The sequence below is a fragment of the Delphinapterus leucas genome, chromosome 14, assembly GCF_059928025.1.
Source record: "Delphinapterus leucas isolate spDelLeu-1000000601 "Yukka" chromosome 14, BTC_Dleu_Yukka2, whole genome shotgun sequence".
Classification (NCBI taxonomy): domain Eukaryota; kingdom Metazoa; phylum Chordata; class Mammalia; order Artiodactyla; family Monodontidae; genus Delphinapterus; species Delphinapterus leucas.
The window spans coordinates 66,929,174-66,955,426 of NC_143142.1; the positions used below are offsets into that span (position 1 = coordinate 66,929,174).

Here is a 26,253-nt window from a genome sequence, read left to right on the forward strand (position 1 = left end):
TGTGGCACGTGGGCTCAGTAGTTGTGGCTCGTAGGCTCTAGAGTGCAGGTTCAGTAGTTGTGGCACATGGGCTTAGTTGCTCTTCAGCATGTGGGATCCTCCTGGGCCAGGTCTCGAACCCGTGTCCCCTGCATTGGCAGGGGGAATCTTAACCACTGCGCCACCAGGGAAGTCCCAAGCCTGAAATTTTGAAAATTGGGATTTAAATCAATGAGTGTTTTCCCCGTGGTTTGTAGTTACTACACGCAGTTTAGGCCCCGGCTCTTCACTCGCGCGTCCAGCAGGCAATGCTGTGCGTTCACTAAGTGAACACACCTGCGACGCTCGTGCGTGCACAGCACAGGCCGCTTCAGATTTTCAGCAAACATTCCGCTGTATACCTGGAATAGCAAAGTGAAATGGAGCGGAGACTCAGGATCTATAGTAACGCTGCTATGAACTCTGATTCTAAGGCAGCGCAAGCTTACACTTTCAGATTTAGTGATTAAGATAGAACGATTCATCCCCACGAAAGAACAGACTTTACACAAAGATATGCCAGAGCAAAGCATCTGGTAGAACACTCTTGTTTGAAAACATTACACGGAAAACAAAAGGCTGAACCGTATATGTTTTTCACCTTGGGGGCTCTGGTCCTCACGGGTTACCGCCACCATCGAACCCAGCGCGCTGGTGCGGGCGAGTGAAAGAGAGGGAGTCCCACTGCAGCACAGAGCGGATGCCCCGGGCCGCTGCCTAGCCTCCAGGCGCGGTTGAGCTCCGGCGGGAACCACCGAGCGCGGACCTCCGGCGCTTCCTAGAGCGGCCTCACGTGGGCACGGCCGGCGGCGCACTTCCGCCCGCGCGCGTCGTGTCCCCGTGGACGGCTGGGCCTCGCTGCGGGCCTGCGCCACCCTCGGCTCTTGCCGCGGGTCTCGGGGAGTGGGTGAGTGGGGCAGGGTGCGCCGGAGGGGGGCGGGCCAGGGTCTGCGCCGCTGAGGCCCCCCACGCGCCCGCCGAGCTGGCTGAGGGCGCGCTTCCTGCGGACTCGCGGGCCGGGACCGGAGCAGAGGACCCAGGCCCGGGAGCGCCGGGGAAGAGCACGCGCCTTGTCCACGTCCACCCCCACCCCCAGACGGGGGCCTCAGTTGCCCGGCGCTCCTGCCGACGCCCACTCCTCCTTTTGCTACACTGATGCTGAATTGGAGGAGAGGCTTGGCTGGCCAACGGTTGGAGACCTGGCCTCTGGCCCTGGCTCGGCCTTGGCCGCGCACTCATCTCGCGGGTCACGCTTTTTTCATCTCTAAAATGGAGGCTGGCAGTATCTGCCCTACCTGCACCACTGGGTGATGGCAGGGTTGGCACTGCCTGCCTAGAAACTCGTTCTGAACCCGGCAGCCTTTAGAATCTTCTGGGAAGCCTTCCAAGTGCTGAGGCCCCAGAATCACCAGGTGTTCGTGATATGGAGCCGGGACTGAGAACCACTGGCCCAGAGTGTCAAGTGACAGTTCTGCGATCGATCGTGTGCTGTGTTCTCGCCCGGAATGTGCACTTCCTCCAAAGTGGTTCATAGTCATGAAAAAGCAAGCGGCTGGGTTTTTTTGTTTTTTTTCTTTTTGTCCAAAAAGACAGGGATCAAAATCTGGTTTGGTCACTTATTTCCTAGTGCTTAGAATGGTGCATGTCACAAAACATGCTCCACTGATTAAATAAATTAACTTCTGATTACTTCCGACCTAGTGGAAGAGTTGATTATTTGGCTTGTTTTTCAACTTTTTATTATGGAAACTTTCAAATATATACAAAAATAGAATCATGTACTGAATGTACCAACTCACAGTCAGTTTCATCTGGTACCTTCACCCCCACTGGATTACTTTAAAGTAAATCTAAATGTACCGTTTCATCCATTAAATACTTGTTTATGTTTATAGAATACAGTAACTCCTTAAGTATAAAACCATCATCAATCTCATAAGAATTTCATGTTACCATCTATCCAGTGAAAGTTTACATATCCCCTGTTGTCTCTTTTTTTTTCTCCCACTGTCAAAATCAGGAGTCAAAACAAGCTACGCATGCTACACTTGGTTGACGGCTCATATCTCTTCATCTCCTCCCTCTTTTTTTTTTTTTTTTTTTGCTGTACGCGGGCCTCTCGCTGTTGCGGCCTCTCCCATTGCGGAGCATAGGCTCCGGATGCGCAGGCTCAGCGGCCATGGCTCACGGGCCCAGCCGCTCCGCGGCATGTGGGATCCTCCCAGACCGGGGCACGAACCTGTGTCCCCTGCATCGGCAGGCGGACTCTCAACCACTGCGCCACCAGGGAAGCCCCTTCCTCCCTCTTTATTATTGTTTTTCCTTGTATTTCATTTGTTGAAGAAGCCAAGTCATTTGTCCTGTAATGTTTCGTACATACTGAATTTTGCTTTTTCCGTCCCTGTGGTGTCCTTTAATAAACTGGTATTGAGATAACAGCCTTTTCCAGATGCAGGTTATACTTTTTGGCAAGAAAAGCTCCTAAATTACTGTGTACTTCATATTACATCGCATCAGGAGTTGGATTAGGTCTTGCCTCTCTTTGTGGTGTCAAGATTGATCACTGGACCTTTTCCGTACAAATTGTATTGCAGGGTGACTAATTGATCAGGGAATTACTAAAGGATGACAGCTAATAACTACAGAAGGAATGAGAGAATATCAGCTTGGCAACCCCTAATGAAATAATTGGTTCTGGAAATGATCATTAGTGGCTGTTAACGTCAGAAAAAGAGAGACAGCCAGACAGCATGTGCTCCCTGATGGAAGTACCCAATAATACCACTTGTCAGGTATTCTTAGACGATGGGTGAGGGATAAAGATGAAACAGGATTGACCGTGAGTTGATAATTGTTGAAGCTCGGTGATGGGTATGTGACAGTGCATTATGTTAATCTGTGTTTGAAATTTTTCATAACAAAAGTTTTTTTTAAAAAAGATTGACTAGTTGACTAGTGAGCTCACGTCAGCCCGATCCATCCATTATAGTTCTCCATTAGCCTTTCACTAAGTGGTTCTCAAAACTGACTGCATGTTAGAATCACAGGGGAAGAATTTTTTTTTTTTAATTCTAATACACACGTCTTTTGCAGAATTTCCTGTTTAATTGTTCTGGGATGGAGCCCAATCATTGATATGTTTTAAAAGCTCTCTAGGTGATTCTAATACTCTCATACTCTCCAGGGTTCTGTACCACTGGCTTAGATCTATTATTTGTTACACATGCAAAGTGATTATATTCTATTATACTTTCTGCATTTATTACTTTAAATTTTCAACTTTCTACATTCTGTGTATTCTTCCGCCTCTTGCAAACTGCAATCCAATGAGAAAGCCTCTGCAAATATTATCAGAGGAAGTCTTGATCTTGGAAGTGAAAATGTGGAGTGACACATGGAAAGGACACTAGCAATAACCTCAAGGCTTGTGTGGGGGGTGGAGAGATGTACCACCCACCTGATGTGTGAGGTGACTGTATCCCCAAATGGAAAGGGAGATCAGGTGATATGTAGTTAGAAGAGCATGTTCAGCATTATGACACATTTCTTAAAAATCATCAATATTAAGTAAATTAAATATAAAATAAATTAAAATCAAATAAATAAATGAAATGCTGCTTATTGCAACGAAAAACAATTCAAAGATTTAAAAGAAAAGTTAATAATCTCCACTATCACCACCATCATTTTAATCACCCCTGAGATAACAAATATTAGCAATATGGTGTATATTCTTCCTCACCAGACTGTCTTGTATAATGTAGGGGTTTGGGCATTGTTATAAAAATGAGATTATGCCATAGCCATCTGTAACTTTTCTCACTGTCTTCCCTTCAGCACAAGAGTTACAGACCTGACTGAACTGTAGAATAAATAGTTCATGATATGAATATACAATAAAATATTCAGTTGTTTCCCTATTGAGATATATATATATATATATACACATATATATATATGTATATATATATTCAGATGGTTTCCAAATTTTAGCCACCTTAAAAGTAGCACAATAAACATCATTGTACACAGATCTTTTATTTCTGTAAGGTCGATTTCCAAAAATGGGATTGCTGGGTTAAAGTATATTGCTATTAGCAGCATCATTATTACTGGTAATATATATTGCCAGATTACTCTCCCAGAACATAATAGCAATTCATACTAAACACCACTAGTAAAATGCAGGTACCCATTTTCCCTTGTCTTGGTTAGCACTGGATAGCATTAATATTTGCCAGCTGATGTGTGGAAAATAATGTCTCTTTTCCTTTAATTTGCATTTCTTCTGACTACAGGGTGACTGAGCACTTTTCATGCTTATTGGCTGTTTGGATTTCTGCTGTGAATTTCCTGTGTATATTCATTGCTTATTTTTCTATTTTATCAGTTTTTTTGTTCTTATTAATGCACTTACTTGGACCATTTCTTAGGGGCATTAACCCTTTATCATACAATACAGTTTTCTCCAGGTGTTTTTTTTGGTCCTTTGACTTTAAGAATCTTGATATATGAAAGTTTTTATGTAGTAAAAATGTCGTTTTAAAAAATTTCTGGGTTTCATGTCTTGTCAGTAAGGGCTTTCTCATCCCCAAAGTTATATACATATTTTCCTAATTTTTTGAACATATTTTTTTGGACCTTTCACATTTATATTTCTAAACCATGTGGAATGTATTTTTATATACAATGCAAAATAAGAATCTTGCTTTACTTTCTTCTGTAGAAGTAGCCAATTATGTCAGTGTTGTTCATTAAAAAAGCCACCCTTTTTATACTTTTGTTGTATATTGATCTCTGTACGTACCTGGGTTTATTTCTGGACTGTCCCTTCTCTGTCACTTCTATTTTTGTGCCAATATTATTCTGTTTTCTTTATGCCTGATTAGTAAGTGTTAATATCTAGAAAAGTTAAGTCACTACTCAATGCTTTGTGTACTTTTCTTGCCCATTCTTTGTGTACTTGCCCATTCTTTGTGTACTTTTCTTGCCCATTCTCAGACATGTAGTTTTTCTTCCATGTGATCTTTGGGCTGCTTTTGTTCCAAGATAAATCCCACTGGAAATCTGATAGAATTTATATTAAATATATATACATTAATTATGAAAAGATAGACATTTCTGTGATAGTATATCTTCCTATCAGGAAAGCTAATGTGTATCTCTTTTTGGGTCTTTTAGGGTCTATTCCTTTCCTGTTAACTTTCTAGTTATTTTATAAGGCTTAGTTTTCTCTTGTGAGTGAGGGGTTTATTCCTTATTTTTATTTTTATCTGGCTATTGCTAGGACTGAGAAAAGTTTTTGATAGATTTTTTTCCCCTATAGATGATATATTTATCCAGCTCGCTGCCAAATTTTCTTGTTTTAGTAGTTTTTCTTAAACTTAATATGTTTGTTTTCTTCCCTGCCATCAATGTGGATGCTCTATAATTGGTTATATTGATATATAAGTTTGAGTTTGTGCTTATTTTATTTGATGCATATCTCCTATCACAGAAGTATATGAGAGATAGATGTGCCCAAAAGTAGTAAAAGGAAAAAGAGATCTCAGGAGTTGGCAGAAATCTACACACTCAACAGGTTATTGCTGATCACTTATAAGATCAGAAGCCCAGGTGCTAACCCCTCATGGACTCTATTATTATGGGAATGAGTCGTTCACTCAGCATTACTGTGTGGTATTAGCATTACTGTAGAGTGTTGTAGAGCATTGCTGTGGTTTATGATGTTTCAGAGAAAGGGCTGCTCACCACGGGCACCAGAGATATCACTTAGTGAGCATAATTAAATTCCAGCTCTTGCCCAGAATCTCACTAGAGTTGTTTATTTATTAGAAAGACTTTTTAAAAAAATTAATAAGCAGAAAGTACAGAGTTCTTATATACCCACTCCTTCCCCCAATTTCCACTAATATTAACATCTTACATTAGTGTGGTAGTGATGAGCCAATATTGATACATTATTTTTTTTTAATATTTATTTATTTATTTATTTATTTATTTGGTTGCACTGGGTCTAAGTTGCGGCAGGCAGGCTCCTTAGTTGCAGCTCGTGGGCTCCTTAGTTGTGGCATATGAACTCTTAGTTGCAGCATGCATGTGGGATCCGGTTCCCTGATACATTATTATTAACTAAAGTTTACATTAGGGTTCATTCACTCTTTGTGTTGTATATTGTATGGGTTTTGACCAATGTACAATGACGTGTGTCTGTCTTTACTGTATCATACAGAATAGTTTTGCTAAAAAATCCCATGTGCTAAATCCCATGTCCTAAAAATCCCGTGTGCTCCACCTATTCATCCCTCCCTCCCTTCCCCCAAACCACTGTCCTTTTTTTTTTAACAACAGAAATTTATTCTTGCACAATTCTAGAGGCTAGACATCTGAAACTAAGGTGTCGCCTGGACCTTTGTTATGGATAATAAAGCTACAACATAAGGAATGCTTAAGACAGAAGGTGACACGATAGAGTTGCCCTGGAGCTAGTGTCCTGGCGTCTGAATCCTAGCTCTGCCATTTACTAGCCGTGGGACCCTAGGCAAGTCACTACCTCTCTGTGCCTCAGCCTCCCCATCTCTAAAATGGGGATGATGGGGCTTCCCTGGTGGCGCCGTGGTTGAGAGTCTGCCTGCCGATGCAGGGGACACGGGTTTGTGCCCCGGTCCGGGAAGATCCCACATGCCGCGGAGCGGCTGGGCCCATGAGCCACGGCCGCTGGGCCTGCGCGTCGGGAGCCTGTGCTCCACAGCAGGAAAGGCCACAACGGTGAGAGGCCCGCGTACCGCAAAAATAAATAAATAAATAAAATAAAATGGGGATGATGATATAGGACCCACCTTGTAGAGTCAAACCACTGTGTTTTTACCATTCCCGTAGTTTTGCCTTTACCAGAATGTCATATAGTTGGAATTCAATTATAGTTATTAATTGACTGGGTTTGGCTTTTTTAACATTTATTTTTGTTTGTGTGAGCAGTCATACAAGGTTTGGTAATTTGTGGTTTTAACTGATTAAGAGTTACTAAAATCTTTCTTTGGATTTCTGTGGAAAACTATTAGAGAACAGGAATCCAAGCTATTCTTAATAACCAAAACATAGGTAATAGTAAAACTCACAAGAACCTGTTTTTGGTGATTTTGAGCAGCGATGTGTAATAATCCCTAAGGGCTCTTCTCGTTCCAGGGTGGAAGATGTCTATGGATGTGACATTTCTGGGGACAGGCGCAGCATACCCATCCCCAACCCGGGGTGCCTCTGCTCTGGTCCTTCGGTGTGAAGGCGAGTGCTGGCTCTTTGACTGTGGGGAGGGAACCCAGACACAGCTTATGAAAAGCCAACTTAAAGCAGGTCAGTGTGCATTCAGCTCTCTCATTAAGGCTGTCTCTCGTTCTGCTTCATTTTCTTGGCTCTCCTTGGGCCTTTTGCTTAGAAAAGCCCTGACAGTTGCACTCCATTTCAGTGCTGGAGCCCTGGCAATACTTGGAAGGCGCTGGGGTATCTGGCCACACCCACTAAACTATCTTTCTTCCTTCCTTCCTTCCTTCCTCCCTTCCTTCCTCCCTTCCTCCCTTCCTCCCTCCCTTCCTTCCTTCCCTCCTCCCTCCCTCCCTCCCTCCTTCCCTCCCTCCCTTCCTTCCTTCCTTCCTTATTTATGTATTTACTTTTCATTCTTCCTGTAAATGTTGAGAGCAAGGATTTCTATAGGCTTAGGGCATGGAGGATGGAGTGGGTTACATCAGACATATTAAATAGACACTGCCCAAGCAAAGGAACATACTTATTTCCACCAGGAGATAGGTATAAGTATCATGAGAGAATACAAAGGGTGGTAGATGTTCTGGGGAGTGAAATGTTCTTTTCCACTTGGGGTCATTCTCAGAGAAGGTGACCTGTGAGCTGTTAAAGGAGGAGGAAGGGTTCCCTGGGCTGGGGAGAAGAAGGGCATTCCAGCCATAGGGAACAGAGTGAGCTTAGCACCAGGCAGACTGAAGAGTACCGTGTTCACCAGAGCCTTGGCCCAGAGTCAGGCAGACCAGGGTTCCAGTCCCAGCGGTGTCTCGGCTTATTACCTGAGCAGGTCAGCCAATTAAGCTTTACTTTGCTCACCTTTCAAATGGGCTTAAAAACTCGACTTAGAAGGGGTTGTGAGAATTGTATACAATAATCCCTTCTCTGTGTGGTTGTCTCCTTCTCATCAGTTAAATCTTAGCTCAAATGCTGTCTTCTCAAAGGCTGAACCTCTGGGGTTAAGTAATTTCTCCTCACCCCAGGCATTCTACTATTTTGTGCTATTTTTATTGACTTCTTAGCATCATCAATATCTAAAATTATGTTATTTAAATAGTTGTTTCTGTGGTCACTGTTTATTTCCCTGTACAATAAAGTAAACTCAGTGATCACTTACATACCTAGTAGATGCCTAGTAATATCTGTTTAGTTAATGCATGAGTAAGATGTTCAACACTTAATACAGTGCCTCTCACTTGTTAGGTCTTGATAAATGGTAGTTATTGAAATTCCTACCACTCATCACAGTACCTAGCATTTGATGACTAAAGGAAGTATAGTTCTATCATCCAAGGATTCCTTGGTCTAGTGATGAAAACTGACATGCAAACAGTCATGGTGTAATTTGCTAAGTAAGAATAATGGAGGTGTTTTCTAACTACTTTTGAAGCACTAAGGAGGGGGGCACTAACTGTATCTGTGTGTTCAGGGAAAGCAACCTAGAGATGGTAACAGTTGAGCTAGGATGTAAGAGATGAATAGAAGTTTCTCTGGGGAGAGAAGTAGGGATGGACCTTCAAGGAACAGACAACAAAGTGAGCAAGAGTTTCTAGGAGAGAAATGACATGTTTGGGGAATATTAAGCTATCCAGAACTTTGAGTACTTGGCTGGATAGATGAGAGATAAGAATGCTTAAGGAAGTAAGTAAGGGCAGACTATGAGGACTCCTGTGGTATTATAAGGTATCTGCACCTTATTCTATTGGCAGCAAAGAATCATTAAAAAATTTTAAGCCGAAAAAAAAAGAATTAAGCTGAGCAATGACATGGTCTGATTTGTGTTTTAGGACAGTTTTCCAATGGCAAATATATTGGGAGAGAGAGATTGGCATCAGGAGACCAGTTCCAAGGCAGTGGCATTCACCTGAGAGAGAGAGAGAAGATGAAGATGTTGAAGCAGGAAGTAGGGATAAGGATGAAGATGAGAGACTCAAAGAGATACTTATAGAGCCAACAGCAGGTGGTGACTGAGTAAGTTCCTAGTCTGTGAAGAAGTGAAGAATTATTACAAGTTACAGGTGATGATGTCCCAGACCAAGATTGGGAGTTAGGAAAAGAGCTGTTGGAAGAAGGAACTAATGCACTTGGGACATGTGGCCTTGAGGTGTACACAGTTCAACCCTGATTATATACTGTCTTATGTTGAAACCCTGAGGTCAGAGCAGGTATTGTGCTTTACTTCCCTTGGATCACACAGGGGTTCCTTTCACGAGAACATGCCTCCACATGCCAGAGTGGAGGCTGTAATATTTAACAGTTTAGAGAGTAGGGGTTAAGGTGGCAGGGTGATTAAAATAGAAACAAGTAACTGTTGTGTTAAGAGGTTTGGGTGTAGGGTAAGTCTTCACTTTTTATTTAGTACCTGTATCAGTTATGTAATGCTGCATAGCAGATTATAAATTTAGTGGGTTATTTGCATTTATTATCTCATAGCTTCTGTGGGTCAGGGAGTTCAGGCCTGGCTTAGCTGGATTCTCTGCTTCAGGGTCTCACTAGGCTGCAATCCAGGTCTTGGCCAGGGCTGCGGTCTCATCAGAGTCTCCACTAGGAGAAGAATCTGTTTTCAGTGCTCACTCAGGTTGTCAGCAGAATCCTTGTAGTTGTAGGACTGAGGCTGCCTGCGGCAACTAGAGGCCTCCTGTAGTTCCTCGTCATGGGGGTTTCTGCTTCAGGGTAGCTTGCTCGATTACTGCCAGCAAGGGGGAGAGATTCCAGAGCAAGTCTGCCAGCAAGATGGAGTCTTGTAAATGACATAATCGTATTGCATCCTTGTGCCATATTTTACTGGTTAGGAGTAAGTCCCCAGTCCCACCCACACTCAAGGGGAAGGAATTATAGAAGGATATGAACAGCAGGAGGCAGGGGCCATGGTGGTACCCATGTACCACCTTAACTCTATCTGCCACAATACCTTTCTCTAGTGTTTTATATTTTACAGCTATTTTATATATATTTTTAAACAATGCACAAAGCTTGAGCTTTTTAAAATAAAAGTTTGGCAAAAAATTATAATAAAATAAAATCTAAGGGAACCTTTAGTTTACAAAATTTTGTTGACTTAAGAAAAAATTTTCTGGCTTCAGAGAGGAGGGTGATATGGTAATCCCAGAACATTAGCTGAGACACTCTAGCGCTTCAAAAGCCCCTGTCTCAACCTGGAATGCATCACCCTCAAAACATCTTGGTTTCTCTCAATAACCCAATATGGACCTATCGCTATTGGAGTCATTGAAGCCCTTTTAGCTTATACTACCTCCTGGGGTAATGGGTTTCATAAGGAAGTATTTTCTGTTTCTCTAGATATACTTCTTGCAAGTTTCCTTGGTCCTAATATGCAAGCATCTGATTAAAAAGTGTAGGTTTGCCGTGTCTGCTTTTTTCATAATTTTAAAGAGTGAGCTTAAGCCTTTTTTTCCTCTAGAATGATTACAAAAAGTATTATAAAAGATAAGTTTAAAAATGATTATAATAAGTATACATGCTCGTTGTAAAAGTTCAAACAAAGCAGAAAAATATAAATAAGAAGCCTAAATCCCCCTCTCTTTGGTGAATTTTCTATACATGTAGATATGGTAACGGTGTAGGTGTATTTGTGTGTGTGTATAATTTTGCATAAATGGAATCAAACTATACTTGGTGTGACCTGCTTTTTTTCAACTGAATATTACGTATGAACAATGTATTGCAGGCATTTTCCTACGGCACTAAATATCACTGCATTATCCCTTAGAGGATGCTTAGTATTCTACTCCTATACAGATGACATTTTCCCTGGTAACTTTCGTGATCTTAAGTGAAAGGGAACTCATGCATTTTTCTCTTTTCATTTGATAGCTTCCTCTTACCTTTGATAATTGTGGTTGCCATTCCTTCTCCCTCTGAAATCAACTTTCTTGAAAAATGAAATGTTTGTCTTCCCTGAAACTGTGATATCTGTGGGAAGTACCTTTTCTTACTTAATTTATCTCACTTGCTTTGAGTTCACAGAGTGTTTTGGTGTTCAGTTTTGGCTGTGTTTTGCAGTAGATAGGGAGAGGCCCAGAAAGTCTGATTTGGCAGTTTTGAGGTCAGCGTGAGACTCAACAACTGTTGTAGTTCTTTAGTCTCTTGAGTCCTCAGGTCACACTTGGGGGCGTGTTGGCAGCCCAGACAGCAGGAAGGGGGCAAGGAAAGGGTTCCAGAAGTCAAAAAACTGCAAAAACAAGGACTAAAAAGAGAAAACAAAAAGGAGTATGTTGAGGAAACTTCTAGCGTGCCTCCTGGCGATTTTCAAGGTTCAAGATCAGCCTCTGCCCAGTCTATTCTCTGCCACAGGGGCCTGGCTTGGTGTAGTAACACTGGGAACACTCGCTTGGAGAACACTGTTACCTAGATGTCACAGGACAAATCCCATCACAATAAACTATTCCTGTTCTTTTATGGCATTGATAAACTGTTCCTGTTCTTTTATGGTATCAAATGTTTGAAATGGGTGGGCCATGAGCTAGGACTGGAAGCCACTGTTATACTAAAAATGTGTTAATTGTGATTGTTGCTTTTAAAAGGCCTTGTGGTGCATCTGAGAAAAATGTTGATGTGGCATCCTGCCACATACCAGGAGTAAATTCAGTTTACCAATGGCTAAATCAAGTTACAACCTAAGTCAGTATGCACTGGAAAAGCTGTTGTATTAGTTCAGATTGAGAGAAAGGGAGGGGCCCACATGCCTTTACGTAGCACCATGGGGGATCTACCCTCTAAACTGCACTCTGCATCTATCGCCCACTTCCTCCCCCTCGGTTCTTCACCCCACTCCCTTTCCACCTCCCTCCTTCTCCCTCCTTCCTTTCCTCTCCCTCCCTCATCCCCCTTCCTTTTTCTCCTTCTTCGGCCTCACCCAGACAAGCAGGCTCTGGCTTGGTTAGTTAATCTCTGTCCAGTGTGGAGTCCTTAAAAGGCAATTTTGAATTCAGGCACTGGTCCAGTCCGTTGGAGCCAGGGGAACATTTTTATGCTGGAAGTACTGTTCATATTTGCTGTTCTCAGAGGGAGCAGTAGGGGGCAGTGTAACTGCCAGATGTTTTTAACACTTGTGGCCTATCTGGTAACTTATGTGAATCATTTTGGTACACTTTATCCTTTTTTTTTTTTTTTTTTTTTTTCCCCAGTAAGAGGATGTGTAGGAAAGTACTCTTAAAACTGTAACACTGTATAATTTGAAGATGTTTTATGAAAAAAAGTTATATCTTATTAAAACCATCTAGTGAAATAATACCTGTCTTTCTTGCTTCTAGAATCATGTAGAAGAATATAAAGAAATAAGTTTATGGTGATAAGTAGAACTTCTAAATTCATTTTATTGCTTTCTATGTAAGTTGTTATGCATGTTTCAAGTAGCTTTGTATGGGTTTTATTTCTGAAAAATTCCCAAATTTATTTCTCTGCCTCAATCAAAAGGGAGAATTACTAAGATCTTCATCACGCATCTTCATGGAGACCATTTCTTTGGCCTTCCTGGCCTCCTCTGCACAATCAGCCTGCAGAGTGGCTCCATGGTCACCAAACAGCCGATCGAAATCTATGGCCCTGCGGGGCTTCGGGACTTCATCTGGCAAACCATGGAACTTTCTCACACGGAGTTGGTCTTCCCTTATGTGGTCCATGAGCTGGTGCCTACAGCGGATCAGTGTCCTACAGAAGAACTGAAAGAATTTGTACACGTGAATAAAGCAGACAACCCTCCCAAAGACGGACAGGGAAGAACTATCGTGTTAGACTCAGAAGAAAACTCATACCTCCTGGTTGATGATGAACAGTTTGTTGTGAAAGCATTTCGCCTCTTTCATCGAATACCCTCCTTTGGATTTTCAGTTGTGGAGAAGAAACGCCCAGGTAAACTCAATGCACAGAAACTGAAAGATCTTGGTAAGTGTTTTTTTTCCTTTCTCGTCAATCGAGTTGTTGTTAACCAGAGCAGTTAGAAGTGTCATAGAAACCTTCTTTTCTTGTCTCCCAGGCCTAAAACTGACATTTTCTCTACTTACTTCCTTTGCCCAAAGTTTGTTTATTAAGGGAAATTCTTGAGGCCAAAATATGCTATACAGAGCAAAAACCAAGCATCTATTTGAATTCTCTCTTCAGCTCCCTAGATGCACATTCTTGATCTGTCTTATCTTCAGCTTTTACTATCTTGGTTGGTGGAGTGGACCTGTTGTCTCAGGTCTAGGCTTTTATTTTTTCATGTCATGTTTTTGAAATATGTTTTCAATGACATCTTTGGCCAGAGACTTTTTGCCATAGTTCTTAACCATGCAACTCCAACCAACTGCTTTCTGGGTTTTCCTTCTTTATTGACTTTGCCTAGTCAATCAACCTTGATTAAGTTAATTTGGTGTTTAGAACACTGCCTTAACCAGTTTTACATACCTGGGTTCATCACACTCGGAAGCAAGCATCCAAAGATTGGCTTGGGGCCCATCAAAGGCTTCATACCTCCTCCGTGCTAGGCCATCATGTGTGAGAGTTCTTCAGCGCCTCTCCCAAAGCAGTGTCCGGGTACATCATTCCTCCAGCATACCACCTTCCTTGGCATGGCTACAACAGAGCCTGTGAAAACATAGTGATGGTGATGGTTTTTTTGTGTGTCTTTTCTTTACTTACGCAATGTCTTCTTTCTTTTCCAACTAAAACAAAATGCTGAGTAATGAGGAAAAGTGCCTTAGGCCAAAGGTATTTTTATTATCTAAAAACCTGTGAAAATACTGTTGTATTGGGAAACTTTAAACATGATCTGTGTTGGAATTAGTGAACACATTCTGTTTGTTTGTATGTGTTGCCCAGAGTGATGATCAGGTGTTATTCTCGATTAATATGAGATTTAAGCCCAGTTTGGTAAACATGGAACTGCCCCTATCTACAAAGAAGATTGATTATTTATAACTGCCTGAAATTCTGCTTGATCTTGTGATCCAGACAATCCCCTCTAACAGTTTTTTTTTATTATGTTAGTTTGTTGGTACCTTGTCATTTAAATGGGCTCTTTAATTTTACCCAAAGATGAGCTTATTAAATACAGCACTCTCAAATAATGTTATTCCCATGCACAGCAGAGAATCAAGGCTGATATCTTGACTGTAATAAGGTTTTAGTGGGACTTAAGAGCTTAAAACTCATCTGACACATGTGCTTGGAAATGTTTTAAGTACTCGGGCATTGCTAATACCAATAGCCAACAGTGAACTTTTAAAAATGTATAAATATTCCAGCTTTCCACAAGTAATAAAATATTTATAACAATTATGAAAAGAATTGGATGCCTTTTCCACTTGCTATTTGCTGTGCTGTTGAAACAGACTCTCTTAACAAGTCATAAATGCCATTCCCATGACGTGATGTTATCTGCCTCTGTCATTAGGTGTTCCGCCAGGTCCTGCCTATGGGAAGCTGAAAAATGGAATTTCTGTTGTTCTGGAAAATGGAGTTACAATTTCTCCCCAAGATGTCTTAAAAAAGCCTATTGTTGGAAGAAAAATCTGCATTTTGGGTGACTGTTCTGGGGTTGTGGATGATGGAGGAGTGAAGCTGTGCTTTGAAGCAGACCTGTTGATCCATGAAGCAACCCTGGATGACACCCAGATGGACAAAGCAAAAGAACACGGCCACAGCACGCCACACATGGCAGCAGCATTTGCAAAGCTGTGCCAAGCAAAGAGGCTCGTTCTGACTCACTTCAGTCAGAGGTACAAACCAGTTGCCTTGGCCAGAGAAGGAGAAACAGATGGGATCGTAGAGCTTAAAAAGCAAGCTGAATCAGTGTTAGATCTCCAAGAAGTGACTCTAGCAGAAGATTTTATGGTGATTGGCATTCCAATCAAGAAATGAAGCCAGTGTTCCTGAATGCATTCTGGTGTGTCTGTGAATATGTTACTGAATGAACAGTCAAGTTTGTTGTTGTTGTCGTCGTCGTTTTGGTCTAAAATTATTTGGGTCCTAACAATCCTAACAAGGATGGAGCTGCATTGCTGAACTAACTCAGCATTGAGAAGGGAGCAAGCTTTGTGATAATAGATCACTTTAAAAAGAATAAAGCCAGAATCCTTCTTCAAGTCCACACTTGACAAAATGATAGACTGTTCAGGTGTACATGTTTTGTGGCTGCTGCCTCAGAGGGTAGCCAATATGCCATGCAATCCTGGGCTTAGCTTCTGCCCGGCTTTATTGCTGTTGTTGGCAAAGCAATAGCAGGGCTTGGCCCTCCTGGCTAAAAATGGTATTTTGGCATTTTGTGTTGAATCTGTTCATGTTATTAACAGAATAGAGAGAAATGTAATGAGACATTGGATATGAAGGATTGAAGCTGGCACGTTAAGTCTTGAATTCTTTGCTTGAATACTGAGTGCAGAGTCAGGCTAGGTGTTTATCCTCCAATTAATATTTTATTGAACTTTCCAGTTTGCTTTAAACCTGTGGTTCTCAGTTGGAGGTGATACTCTCCCTTAGATGGAGTTTTGAAATTGTGGGGATGTCTCTTGTCAAAACTAGGGGCGGTTACTACTGGTATTTAGTCAGTAGGGGCCAGGATGCTAGATCCTACAAAGTTCGGTCAGTCCTAAACAGTGAAGAATTATCTCATCCCAAAATGCATATTGCAGGCCTGTTGAGATACACAGCAAGTTAAAACTTATACTCCCACTGTGAATATACTTTATAAAAATTAGTGACATACTGAACTGAACTACGAGGTAAGTCAAATTCTACAACAAATCCTAAAAAGCTAGCTAAGGGAATATGTTGGAATTGGAACATCTTATCAAATATTATTTGTCATAAATGAGCTATGAGCTGGAGCTTATGAATCTGGAGGTTAAAAAATGATACCTGTCCAACTTGCGTTTACGCTTTCCAATAAATAATTCTTTGAGCACAGTTTTAGTAAATGTTCTTTCTAGAATAGCTTTTCTTCCTGAGTTGCCTTCCACCTCCCTTCTGTCTTTCATGGGGTATCTCGGACTCATTTTCCCACAGTATTTCTCAAAATGTGTCAATGGAGAGGTAGTCTCAAGTACTGATTCAGTCAAAAGGCTTCCCTCATCAAATCAGTTTGGGAAACCCTGTATGCTATGTGTCCCTCCGGCAGAGTTCTGGTTCCCATAAGTACATTAAAAACAGCACTGCTTCAGGGATCACCAGCCAGTCTTTGGTGCCAGAAGGACCTGATTTCAGAGTCCCATTCTTTACCTCATGATGGTCCTGTGTGCTCTGGAGCAGATGACTTACTCTCTGAGCTTTAGCTGCTCATCTCTAAAAATGGGAAAAATAAGAATAAGACAGTGAGAAATTGTCACTGAAAAATAAGACAGGGAAAAACTTAAATAAGACAGTGTATAAAAGGAGCATAGCACATTGCTTCAGGGCATAAAGTCCTAAAGTACAGAGGCCTGTCAACTCTATTGAACCCCTTTCTGAGTCATATTTCACCGTATACTATCTATTAACATCTCAAGAACCTATGAGTTTATTGTACACTTATTCAGAAAGACTGTCATGGTGTATACTATTAAACTTCTTTGGGTCCTGGAGCTTTTCTAGTAAAAATTGACTCCTGGTTGGGTCTGGAATCCCTAGAGTAGTGATAATCAAGATGGGTCTAGTTACTCAATATCTCAGTCATTCTGAAGCAGTCTCCAGAGTGGTCTGACTCAGCCCTGCTCTAGGCTCCCGGCCTGCCAAGTACCAAAGTTGACCAGACCTAAAGTGTATCTTGACTTCTGAACTCAATTCAAACAAGCATTTATTAGATACCAGCGGTGTGCCAAAACCTGTACAAGAGGGAATGGCTAGTACTAGTACCTCTAATGCCTGGAGCTCTTGTGGGTAAAGATTGTATCTTAGTCACCTCTGCATTTTTGGAAATACCCACCCATAGTAGGCACTCAGAAATATTTATTGAATGAAATGAGGCCTTGATGTCATGAATGCACAAAATTTATGACCTAAAGTTTAGAACCTGTGCCTAGCCCATTTTATGACTGTATTTGTCCAAAAATTTTAGCTGCATGATTGGTGGTACCTCATTCACTGCGTTGGGAGTACATAAATGAATATAAGACAGAATTTCAAGCTCACTGTCTAAGTGCTGAAGACTGATAGGTAAATATCAGTAAATATGCAGTTCCTTCAAGTGTTTCTGATTTTATAGCCTACCACTCCATTTTGCTGTTCCTGAGCATTCCTTGAGAGCTGACTTGAGCTCAAGCCCTTAGAATCAGGCTCTATTAATATGTGTGGGCTAAGCCCTCAGAGAACATGATGTGGAACGAATTGATATGTTGGATTAAGTGTAGGGTATCAGTTCATGGTGAGAGTTCTTTCTTGGACTGTCTTCTGGCCTAGAATTTGTTCTTAATGGTAGAACACATTCTAAGAATTTGTGGAGCTAGAATTAAGAGTGAATCTTAAATTGGATTTCCTAGAGCTTGTAATTTGTTCATGGTTATGTGACTCCAGATGGAATTAGAATATGTGGTGTTCCCCAAATTTATTTGATTACTGAATCCTCTTTTGCCAAGGAGCATCTTGGAACACTGAGAAATGCTGTTTCTTAATACTTCTGAAAAGTATTATATTTATAATTTTTACCTGGACAATTTATTGAAGTAATAAGTTCCATATCTACACAGAGTATAGTATTTTCTTTGTCTTAAACTGACTTTCCAATTGTCAGGAATTCATAGGTTCCTGCTTATTTTAAATAAATATGCACTTTCTGTTTCTCTAAAGGTATTTAGACTTGCCCAAATATACCCCAAATCATCTTTGTTTTCAAATACCCATGCCTCATTAATATACTTTTAATAAACTTTTAAACATAAAAGCAGCATATGCTCAGTAGTTAATTTTTTTTAAAGATTCAAGAAAAGAAGATGATTACTCATAATTCCACCATCCAGAGAGCTACCGCCTTGGTCCAGTGATCCTCAAACTGAGATGTGAGTCAGTATAACTCAAGGTAGTACATAGGTGGACAAGGGTGCATAGGTAGCCAGAGATCCTTGGGCTCTGATTCCAAAGACTCTAATTCAGTAGGTCTGGGGTGGAACCCAAGAATCTGCATTTTTAAAAAACCACCCCCAGGTGATTCTGAAGTATATGAGTGGTAGAACACATGAGGAGAAAAAGCTGTCTTTATTTATGCACTTTGAAAAATTGAGGTGTGTATAAATATTTTATGTATATTTAAACATGCTTATAGATCTATGTATATTACACACATGCATATTTTTACATGTAGGTTGACCTCAACTGTTTTTCTCATTTAACATGAACATTTCCTCACAGTATTAACTGTTCTTTGAAAGCATGAATTTAATGATTTTATATTATTCCATCCTATAGAGGTAATATAATTTACCTGTTTTCCTACTTTTGGGGCATTGAGATTGTTTTCCATTATTATAAATAATACTATCATGAATATTCTTGGGCATAAATCTTTGTATCTCTGAGTATTTCCTTAGGATTGATTTCTCTGAAGGTCAAAACATCTGACTTACTGTTTTGGACTCTGGGTAAGAATCTCCCACTTGTTTTCCAACTCAAACCGCAGCAGCATGAGAGAGGCCTGTTTCACTACTCCATTGATAGATGATATTGAATATCATCAATTAATGACTTTTCTAACACTTCTCTTCCAAGACATTTGTCTTATAAAGATAATTTTTGCCCTCTAGTGAAAATAACTTTATTGTGTCTTTCAAGCACCACATATAATTCAACTGTGATTTCCTTGAATATTCTTATGTCACCTTAAAATCTGACCGTTCTTTCTTAAAGGGGTAAACATCCTTCCTGCTTCAAATATGTTCATGACAGATGTAACAGTGAAGGTAACTTTTGTCTTCACAAAGATATAAATTTATGGTGAAATGTACTGCTTCTGTCCTTACTGACCGATGGATTTTTTAGGTACTGAATGAGTCAAGAGTTATTTTTTTTGTTTGTTTTTATGGGGAGAATAAAAAGGAAACGCTGGTGATGTTCACTCTTTGGCAGGATAAGAATAGAGTTTAAGGTGGGGTGCGGTGGGACATGGGGTAAGATTGAGAAATTCTTTTCTTCCATAGTACGAAGTAAAAAATAAAGAGTACTTTAACCATATTATGTTTTTTAAAAAGGGGCAGGTGGCAGTAAATACCGGGTGAGTAAGAGTGGAGGATCCTTAGCGAAAGGTGCAAGGGATATGGGGAGGGACAGGCAGAGGACTGTTTTATATAAGCCTAAGAGCCCTAGTACTATTTGGTATTTGGAACTACTTATGTGCGTATGTGTGTGTCCTTTAGTTTAAAAGTTACATTAAAACACATAAACATAGATAAGACCCTGCTCCAAATAATTGTCAGTTGGTGTCTCCAGATGGGTGCCCCAGGCAGCTAACAGTTCCTTTCAAGACTTTTTAACATTCCGATCCATCCTCCATACCACAGAGAGATTTTTTTCAAAATGCAGATCTGAGCCTAGCGCGCAGATTTTAACGTTCTTGCCTTGCCCTCCCTTCCCAGCTAACCTTACTGAACGGCGCCACTCGTTTGTGCGGCCCTAGCCACGTGGGCCTTCAGTCCTTTGTCAGAGGCTCCTGTTGTTGCACAGTCTTGGCATGGACTGCTCCCTGGGCCCGGACCCTGCTCCCTCAGCCTGGAGCGCTCTTCCTCCTCTCCCCAAGTTAACCCTTGCTGGGCCTTCTGCTCACAGCTCTGCAGTCACATGCTCCTGGAAGCCTTCCCAGACTTCCCCACTAGGTCGCATGTGACTCTCAACAGTACCGGCACCCGACATTACTGTTGCCTGTCACTTCATATTTTCATTTTGTTCCTGTGAATATTCAGTTGATGCTTCTCTTTCCCACTAGCACTGTAAGCTTCACAGGAGCAGAACTGTGTCTGACTTTGTTTCCCTTTGTGCCCTAGCGCCTAGCTCAGCCCCTGGAACAAATTAGGCATTCAATAAGTAGTGGTGACTGGTTCAATTTTCCTTGCCATCCTGTTATTCTATAAGATGCAATACCTTGTTCTCCTAGGGATTTTTCCTGACTAATATTAAAAGCAAAAAAAAGCAAAAATCCCTACCCTTAATCTCTGAACTAAAAATAGAGAGGAAGACAGTGGTTGCCTATGACCTTAAAATGAGGCAAATCTTTATAAATACTAATTCTAAAGCTTTAGCTTGGTGTCCTAAGATATGCAGACAGATAACCTAGAGTCAGGAAAGGGCTGGAAAAAGGAGTTTCTCTGCCTGAGAAAGTGGGATGTTGGCCTTCGCTATGCATAGGAAACTCAGAACAAAGGTATAAAGAATGAGGGGAGAAGGCCAAGCCCCATGCGGGAGTCTGGAGCCCCATGCAGGGTAGGGAAACGGTGGAAGAACCTTAAGAACACAGAGGTCTGATGTTCAATTTTATGGTGGCTGCGTTGCTTTAAAGTAAGTCCCTCCATTTCCCGCAGACTTTCTTTGAAGTCTGCTGGACACATAGGATTTGGGGATCTCTCCTCAACACTTCACACCACCAAACTAGAACACGTTCTGAATTCCATGACTGGGTTGACCTGGGTGGGAAAAGGACAGCAGGAGTGAAAGAATGAGACAATCCCAAACTAATACAGTTCAGAAGGAGCAGAGTCAGAGGTGTGACCACCAGAACCTTCTCCCAGGAATTTTCAGAAGGTGGTAAGGAGGGCACTGACCTTTACATAACCCATGGAATGGGGAGGTAATAGAGGGTTGAGCCAATTTCACGTATACCTTAAAGGACAGGGTAGCTCTAGCTGACACCTGGACACAGATATTTAGGTGCCCTCGACAGACATTCTTTTTTTTTTTGCGGTACACGGGCCTCTCACTGTCGTGGCCTCTCCCGTTGCGGAGCACAGGCTCCGGACGCGCAGGCTCAGCGGCCATGGCTCACGGGCCCAGCCGCTCCGCGGCACATCGGATCTTCCCGGACTGGGGCACGAACCCGTGTCCCCTGCATCGGCAGGCGGACTCTCAACCACTGCGCCACCAGGGAAGCCCGACAGACATATTTTTAAGGATTAAAAAGCTGTCACATCGAGGATAAGGAAGTTGAAGGGGGTGCCTAAGTTTATCCAAAGTAAAGAATATTTCTGCTCCTAAATAAAGCTAGCTGAGAAACACTGTGGCTCTGATGTCAGCATGCTAACCACACTCACAGCAGGTACAAAGACTAAATTCGCCCACAAAAAAGTAAAAGGGGAAAGGCGAAGGATCAAGTTTCCCAGCTATATAAATCCCCCTGTAACTTCCAGAAACTCTTCAGGCAGACTCAGGTAGAGCTAAGCAACACTGAGTTCAGTGTCACGAAATGTAACCAAGGCTATTTTGTCTAGGTTGTTCTCCTCATTGTTGTGGCTTCCAGATCATAGGCTTGTCTGAATGACACCATATCTCCATCAAACATCCTGGACTGGAGTTGACCTTGTAGACATATCCATGTCTGGGGCATCTGGGGCAGCAATCCAAGTGTTGCTCCTAACTGGCTTACAAAGGGTCTTGCGTGGAACACATCTTCACACAGCTAGTAGCTACCGGAATGTCATCAATTTTCTCCGCCATACACCTACACTGAAAGGTAGTATAGCCTACTGCAAGTGGTCTTCAAACTAGGGTATCTGTACCCCTGGAGATATGCAAAAACTTTTCTAAGGGTATACAGGCATGCTTTCATATGAAATATTTCCTAAAATCAATCTTTCTGAGAACTAGCATAGGCAAAGTGTCTTACTGGGTCAATTGTACAATGCTCCAGGATACCAAAGAAGGGGATAATTGAATTATTGGTATTGGGGTGAAAACACGAATGACTGGGTAACACATTCTTTTCAAGTTGGGTAGTTTCCAGTGTGTTGCTTTGAATAAAACTGAAGGAGGATCTCACCAAGTTCAGATCAAGGAGTAGCTAATCTGTCCAATGATAGATTTTAATTGCTTTATTGAGATATAATTCACATACCATACAATTCAGTGGGTTTTCATATATTCATGGGGTCGTGCAACTATCACCACTATCAATTTTAGAACTTTTCAGTTATCCCCAGAAGAAACTCTGTACCCTTTGGTAGTCACTCTCACTTTCTTCCCAAACCCCATGGCCCTAAGCTACTTTCTACCACTAATCTACTTTTACCTACTAATCTACTTTCTGTCTCAATAGATTTGTCTATTCTGGACATTTCATACAAGTTGAATCATATAATATGTGGTCCTTTGTGACTGGCTTTTTTCACTTAGCTTAATGTTCTCAAGACGTAATCCATGTTGTAGCTTATATCACTACTTCATCCTTTTTATGGCCAAATAATATTTTATTGTGGAGACATACCACATTTTATTTATCCATTCATCAGTTGATCCAATGATAGATTATTAAAAGTATTTTTTACAATATACTTATATCAGGAATGCAAAATGAGACATGGCTACAGATCGTTTAATAAGTTAAAAGAAGATGATATAAATAACTTTAATTTTAAAGTAAATTACTAAAACAGATTCCTTAAAAAACACAATTTGCTAGAACTGACACAAGAAAAAATATAGGACTATTCACTTTTCTATTTATTAAGGAAACTGAATTTGTGATTAAACCCTTCTTATAAAAAAACAAAACTCCAGGCCCAGATGGTTTTGCTAGTGAATCATTCTAAACGATTAAGGAAGAAATATACCTTTCTTCCACAGACACTTGCAGGAAACAGAAAATGAGTTAGGAAATGTTCCCTCTTTTTCTGTTACTTTTTCTAAGTAACCTTGATGCCACAACTTAAGGACATCAAAAGACAGGAAAATTACAGGCTAATTTATCTCACAAAAACTCTTAAAATAATTAGCTAATTGAATCCAGTGACATGTAAAAAGAATAAGACATTTGACAAAGGGAGTTTATTTAAGAATGCCAGTTTTGTTTAACATTTAAAAATCAATATTATTCACCACATTAACAAAAACTACTGGGCATATACCCAGAGAAAACCATAATTCAAAAAGACACATGCACCCCAATGTTCATTGCAGCACTGTTTACAATAGCCATAACGTGGAAGCAACCTAAATGTCCATCGACAGGAATGGATAAAGAAGATGTGGTGCATATATACAATGGAATATTACTCAGACATAAAAAGGAACGATATTGGGTCATTTGTAGAGGTGTAGATGGACCTAGAGACTGTCATACAGAGTGAAGTAAGTCAGAAAGAGAAAAACAAATATTGTATATTAATGCATATATGTGGAATCTAGAAAACAGGACTTCAGTCCTACAGCTGCAAGGAGCTTAATTCTCCCAACAGCAAGAATGAAACATGCTTCCCCAGAGCCTCCATATAAGAGCCCAGCCCCTGTTAACACCTTAATTTTGGGATTGTGAGACCCTAAGCAGAAAACTCAGTCAACAACTACAAACCCCCTCCCTCACAACGGACTTCTCATCTACAAAATTGTGAGATAATAAATATATGGTATTTTAAGCTGCTAATTTTGTTGGTATTTTGTTATGCAACAATCGAAAATGAATATAGTCACTATGTAATTTTCAAACACGGTTTTATTGAGATATAATTTACATACCTCACAATTTATTCAAGTGTACAATTCAGTGAATTTCAGTATATTCACAGAGTTGTACAATCACCATCATTAATTTTAGAACATTTTCATCACTCAGAAAAGAAACCCCTTACTCTTTAACTATCACCCCTCAGCTTCCCATCCCCCTAGCCCTAGGCAAGCACCAATTTACTTTCTGTCTCTGTGGATTTGCCTATTCTGGACATTTCATATAAATGGAATCATACAATACATGATCTTCTGGTTTCTTTCACTTAGCATAATGTTTCAAGGTTCATCCAAGTTTATGTCCATGTATCAGAACTTCATTCCTTTGTATGGCTGAATAATAAATAGTCCGTTGTGTGGATATACCATATTTTGTTTAGCTGTTCATCAGTTGATGGATCAGGCTTGACTCTTTTTTTTCTGTAATTGTGGTTAAAAAACCCCACAAAAAACCCACATAATATAAATTTACCCTAACAAATTTCAAGTGTATATTACAGTATTGTTAACTATATACATATTGTTGTACAATGGATCTCAAGTACTTCTTCATCTTGCATGACTGAAACTTTATACCCATTGAACAACAACCCCCTGCTTCCCCGTCCCCCCAGCCTCTGGCAATCACCAATTGCTATGTAATTTTGGGTACACAATTTGGACATGGTTCGAAAAGTTGAGTAACATTATTATTACAAAGTTATTTTCATCCCCATTTACTCACTTATAAAACAAGATTCTCAGGGCTCACATCTATAAAAATGAAAACTAGAGATAGTATGGGTACTGAACCTGGTCATGCTTTAGTGTTAAGTAATATTTATCAATGGTCTTGGGCTGCACTACACAGGCCTACAAGGCCTGTGCTTGCCCAGCTTCAAGACCAATAAAAGAGCCCGGAGTCAGCAACAGAGACGTCAATGGTTTAATGGATGGAGCTTACACGTCTGAAGCAAGGTCCTGGAGCGACACCCCATCCTGTGTGGTGGCCAGCAGTCAGGACATGGTGGCAGTCTTCGTCTCTGGGGGAAAGGGAGATTACCAGTTATAGGGGAATTAATGTCAGGTGGGCTCATTAGTTACCAGGGAACCCAGTAGAGGGGCACGCCCCTCACTGTGCCTTTGATAAGAACAATCACCAGCTGGGGCCTGGACCAAATACATAGAAAGGTCAGTCATGTGCGTAGGGTTTTGGTAAAGCAGGCATTGATCTAGCAGGGGATGTACAACAGCCATCTTAAGTGGCCTGACCATAAAAATGGACACAGAACTGATTGTAAAAAAAGGAAAAAAAAAAGACTTATTGATCTCACTTAAGAAATGTATTTCCGGGGCTTCCCTGGTGGTGCAGTGGTTAGGAATCCGCCTGCCAATGCAGGGGACACGGTTTTGAGCCCTGGTTCAGGAAGATCCCACATGCTGCAGAGCAGCTAGGCCCGTGCGCCACAACTACTGAGCCTGTGCTCTAGAGCCCCGCACCCAGAGCCGGTGCTCCAAGACGAGAGAGGCCACCGCAATGAGAGGCCCGCGCACGGCAATGAAGAGTAGCCCCCACTCACCGCAACTAAAAAGAAAGCCCACACACAGCACAGAAGACCCAACGCAGCCACAAATAAATAAAAAAAAAAAGAAATGTATTTCCAATAAAATTTAACTTTTCATATTAGTAACTTGTAATTAGGTTATTTTGATAAATTATAACTACTTATAATTTTAATGATAAGTCAATCCATAAGAAATTTTTTGGCCACAAGAAATATAAAAAAATTGTTTTCAATATATTCAGATTTTTGTTACAGAAAAATATGATAGAGTGATCAATAAAAGTATGCAAAAAAAGCATAAAAGGGCTTCCCTGGTGGTGCAGTGGTTGGGAGTCCGCCTGCCGATGCAGGGGACACGGGTTCGTGCCCCGGTCCGGAAGGATCCCACGTGCCGCGGAGCGGCTGGGCCCGTGAGCCATGACCGCTGAGCCTGCGCGTCCGGAGCCTGTGCTCCGCAACGGGAGAGGCCACAATGGTGAGAGGCCCTCGTAACGCAAAAAAAAAAAAAAAAAAAAAAAAGCATAAGAATACTATTAATAAAGGTAAGTAGAATGGAGCACAATCAAAAGGAGAACAGGAATGATGAAATATTTTACTGGGAGGACCACTGGTGTAGTAGATGGGAGCACAAACTCTGAAGTAAAACTGCAGTGTGGTCTTGAATAAATTATTTCATCTCTCTTTTGCCTTAGTTTCTTCATCTGTGAATCTGGAATGGTAATAGGATTGCCATGAATAAACTGTTATGAAGATTAAATGATTTAACATAGATAAACAATTAAAACCGAAAGTACTA

General features: G+C 41.1%; 1 protein-coding gene and 1 pseudogene across 2 annotated transcripts in view; one reads left to right on the forward strand and one right to left on the reverse strand.

The window, feature by feature from the left end:
- Nucleotides 1–808: 808 nt before the first annotated feature.
- Nucleotides 809–16,212, forward strand: ELAC1 (elaC ribonuclease Z 1). The gene is made up of 4 exons (XM_022584467.2): nt 809–925; nt 7,204–7,368; nt 12,745–13,212; nt 14,702–16,212. Exons 2-4 carry the CDS (start codon nt 7,212–7,214, stop codon nt 15,166–15,168), a joined length of 1,092 nt encoding a protein of 363 aa, XP_022440175.1. The 5' UTR covers nt 809–925; nt 7,204–7,211; the 3' UTR covers nt 15,169–16,212.
- Nucleotides 16,213–21,167: 4,955 nt separating this feature from the next.
- LOC111180253 (uncharacterized) overlaps nt 21,168–26,253 on the reverse strand; it is a 29,893-nt pseudogene continuing 24,807 nt past the window's right edge. The window contains exons 3-4 of the transcript XR_002646167.2: nt 26,054–26,166; nt 21,168–24,935 (exon numbers count right to left, since the gene is read on the reverse strand). The product of XR_002646167.2 is annotated as an uncharacterized LOC111180253 (transcript). The remainder of the gene's footprint in view (nt 24,936–26,053; nt 26,167–26,253) is intronic.

Bases quoted from the DNA above. Each gene is read 5' to 3' on its own strand.
- ELAC1 (XM_022584467.2), top strand. From the start codon at position 7,212: ATGTCTATGGATGTGACATTTCTGGGGACAGGCGCAGCATACCCATCC. The intron at 7,369-12,744 runs GTCAGTGTGCAT...CTCAATCAAAAG, and splicing joins GAAAAGCCAACTTAAAGCAG to GGAGAATTACTAAGATCTTC. The intron at 13,213-14,701 runs GTAAGTGTTTTT...CTCTGTCATTAG, and splicing joins ACAGAAACTGAAAGATCTTG to GTGTTCCGCCAGGTCCTGCC.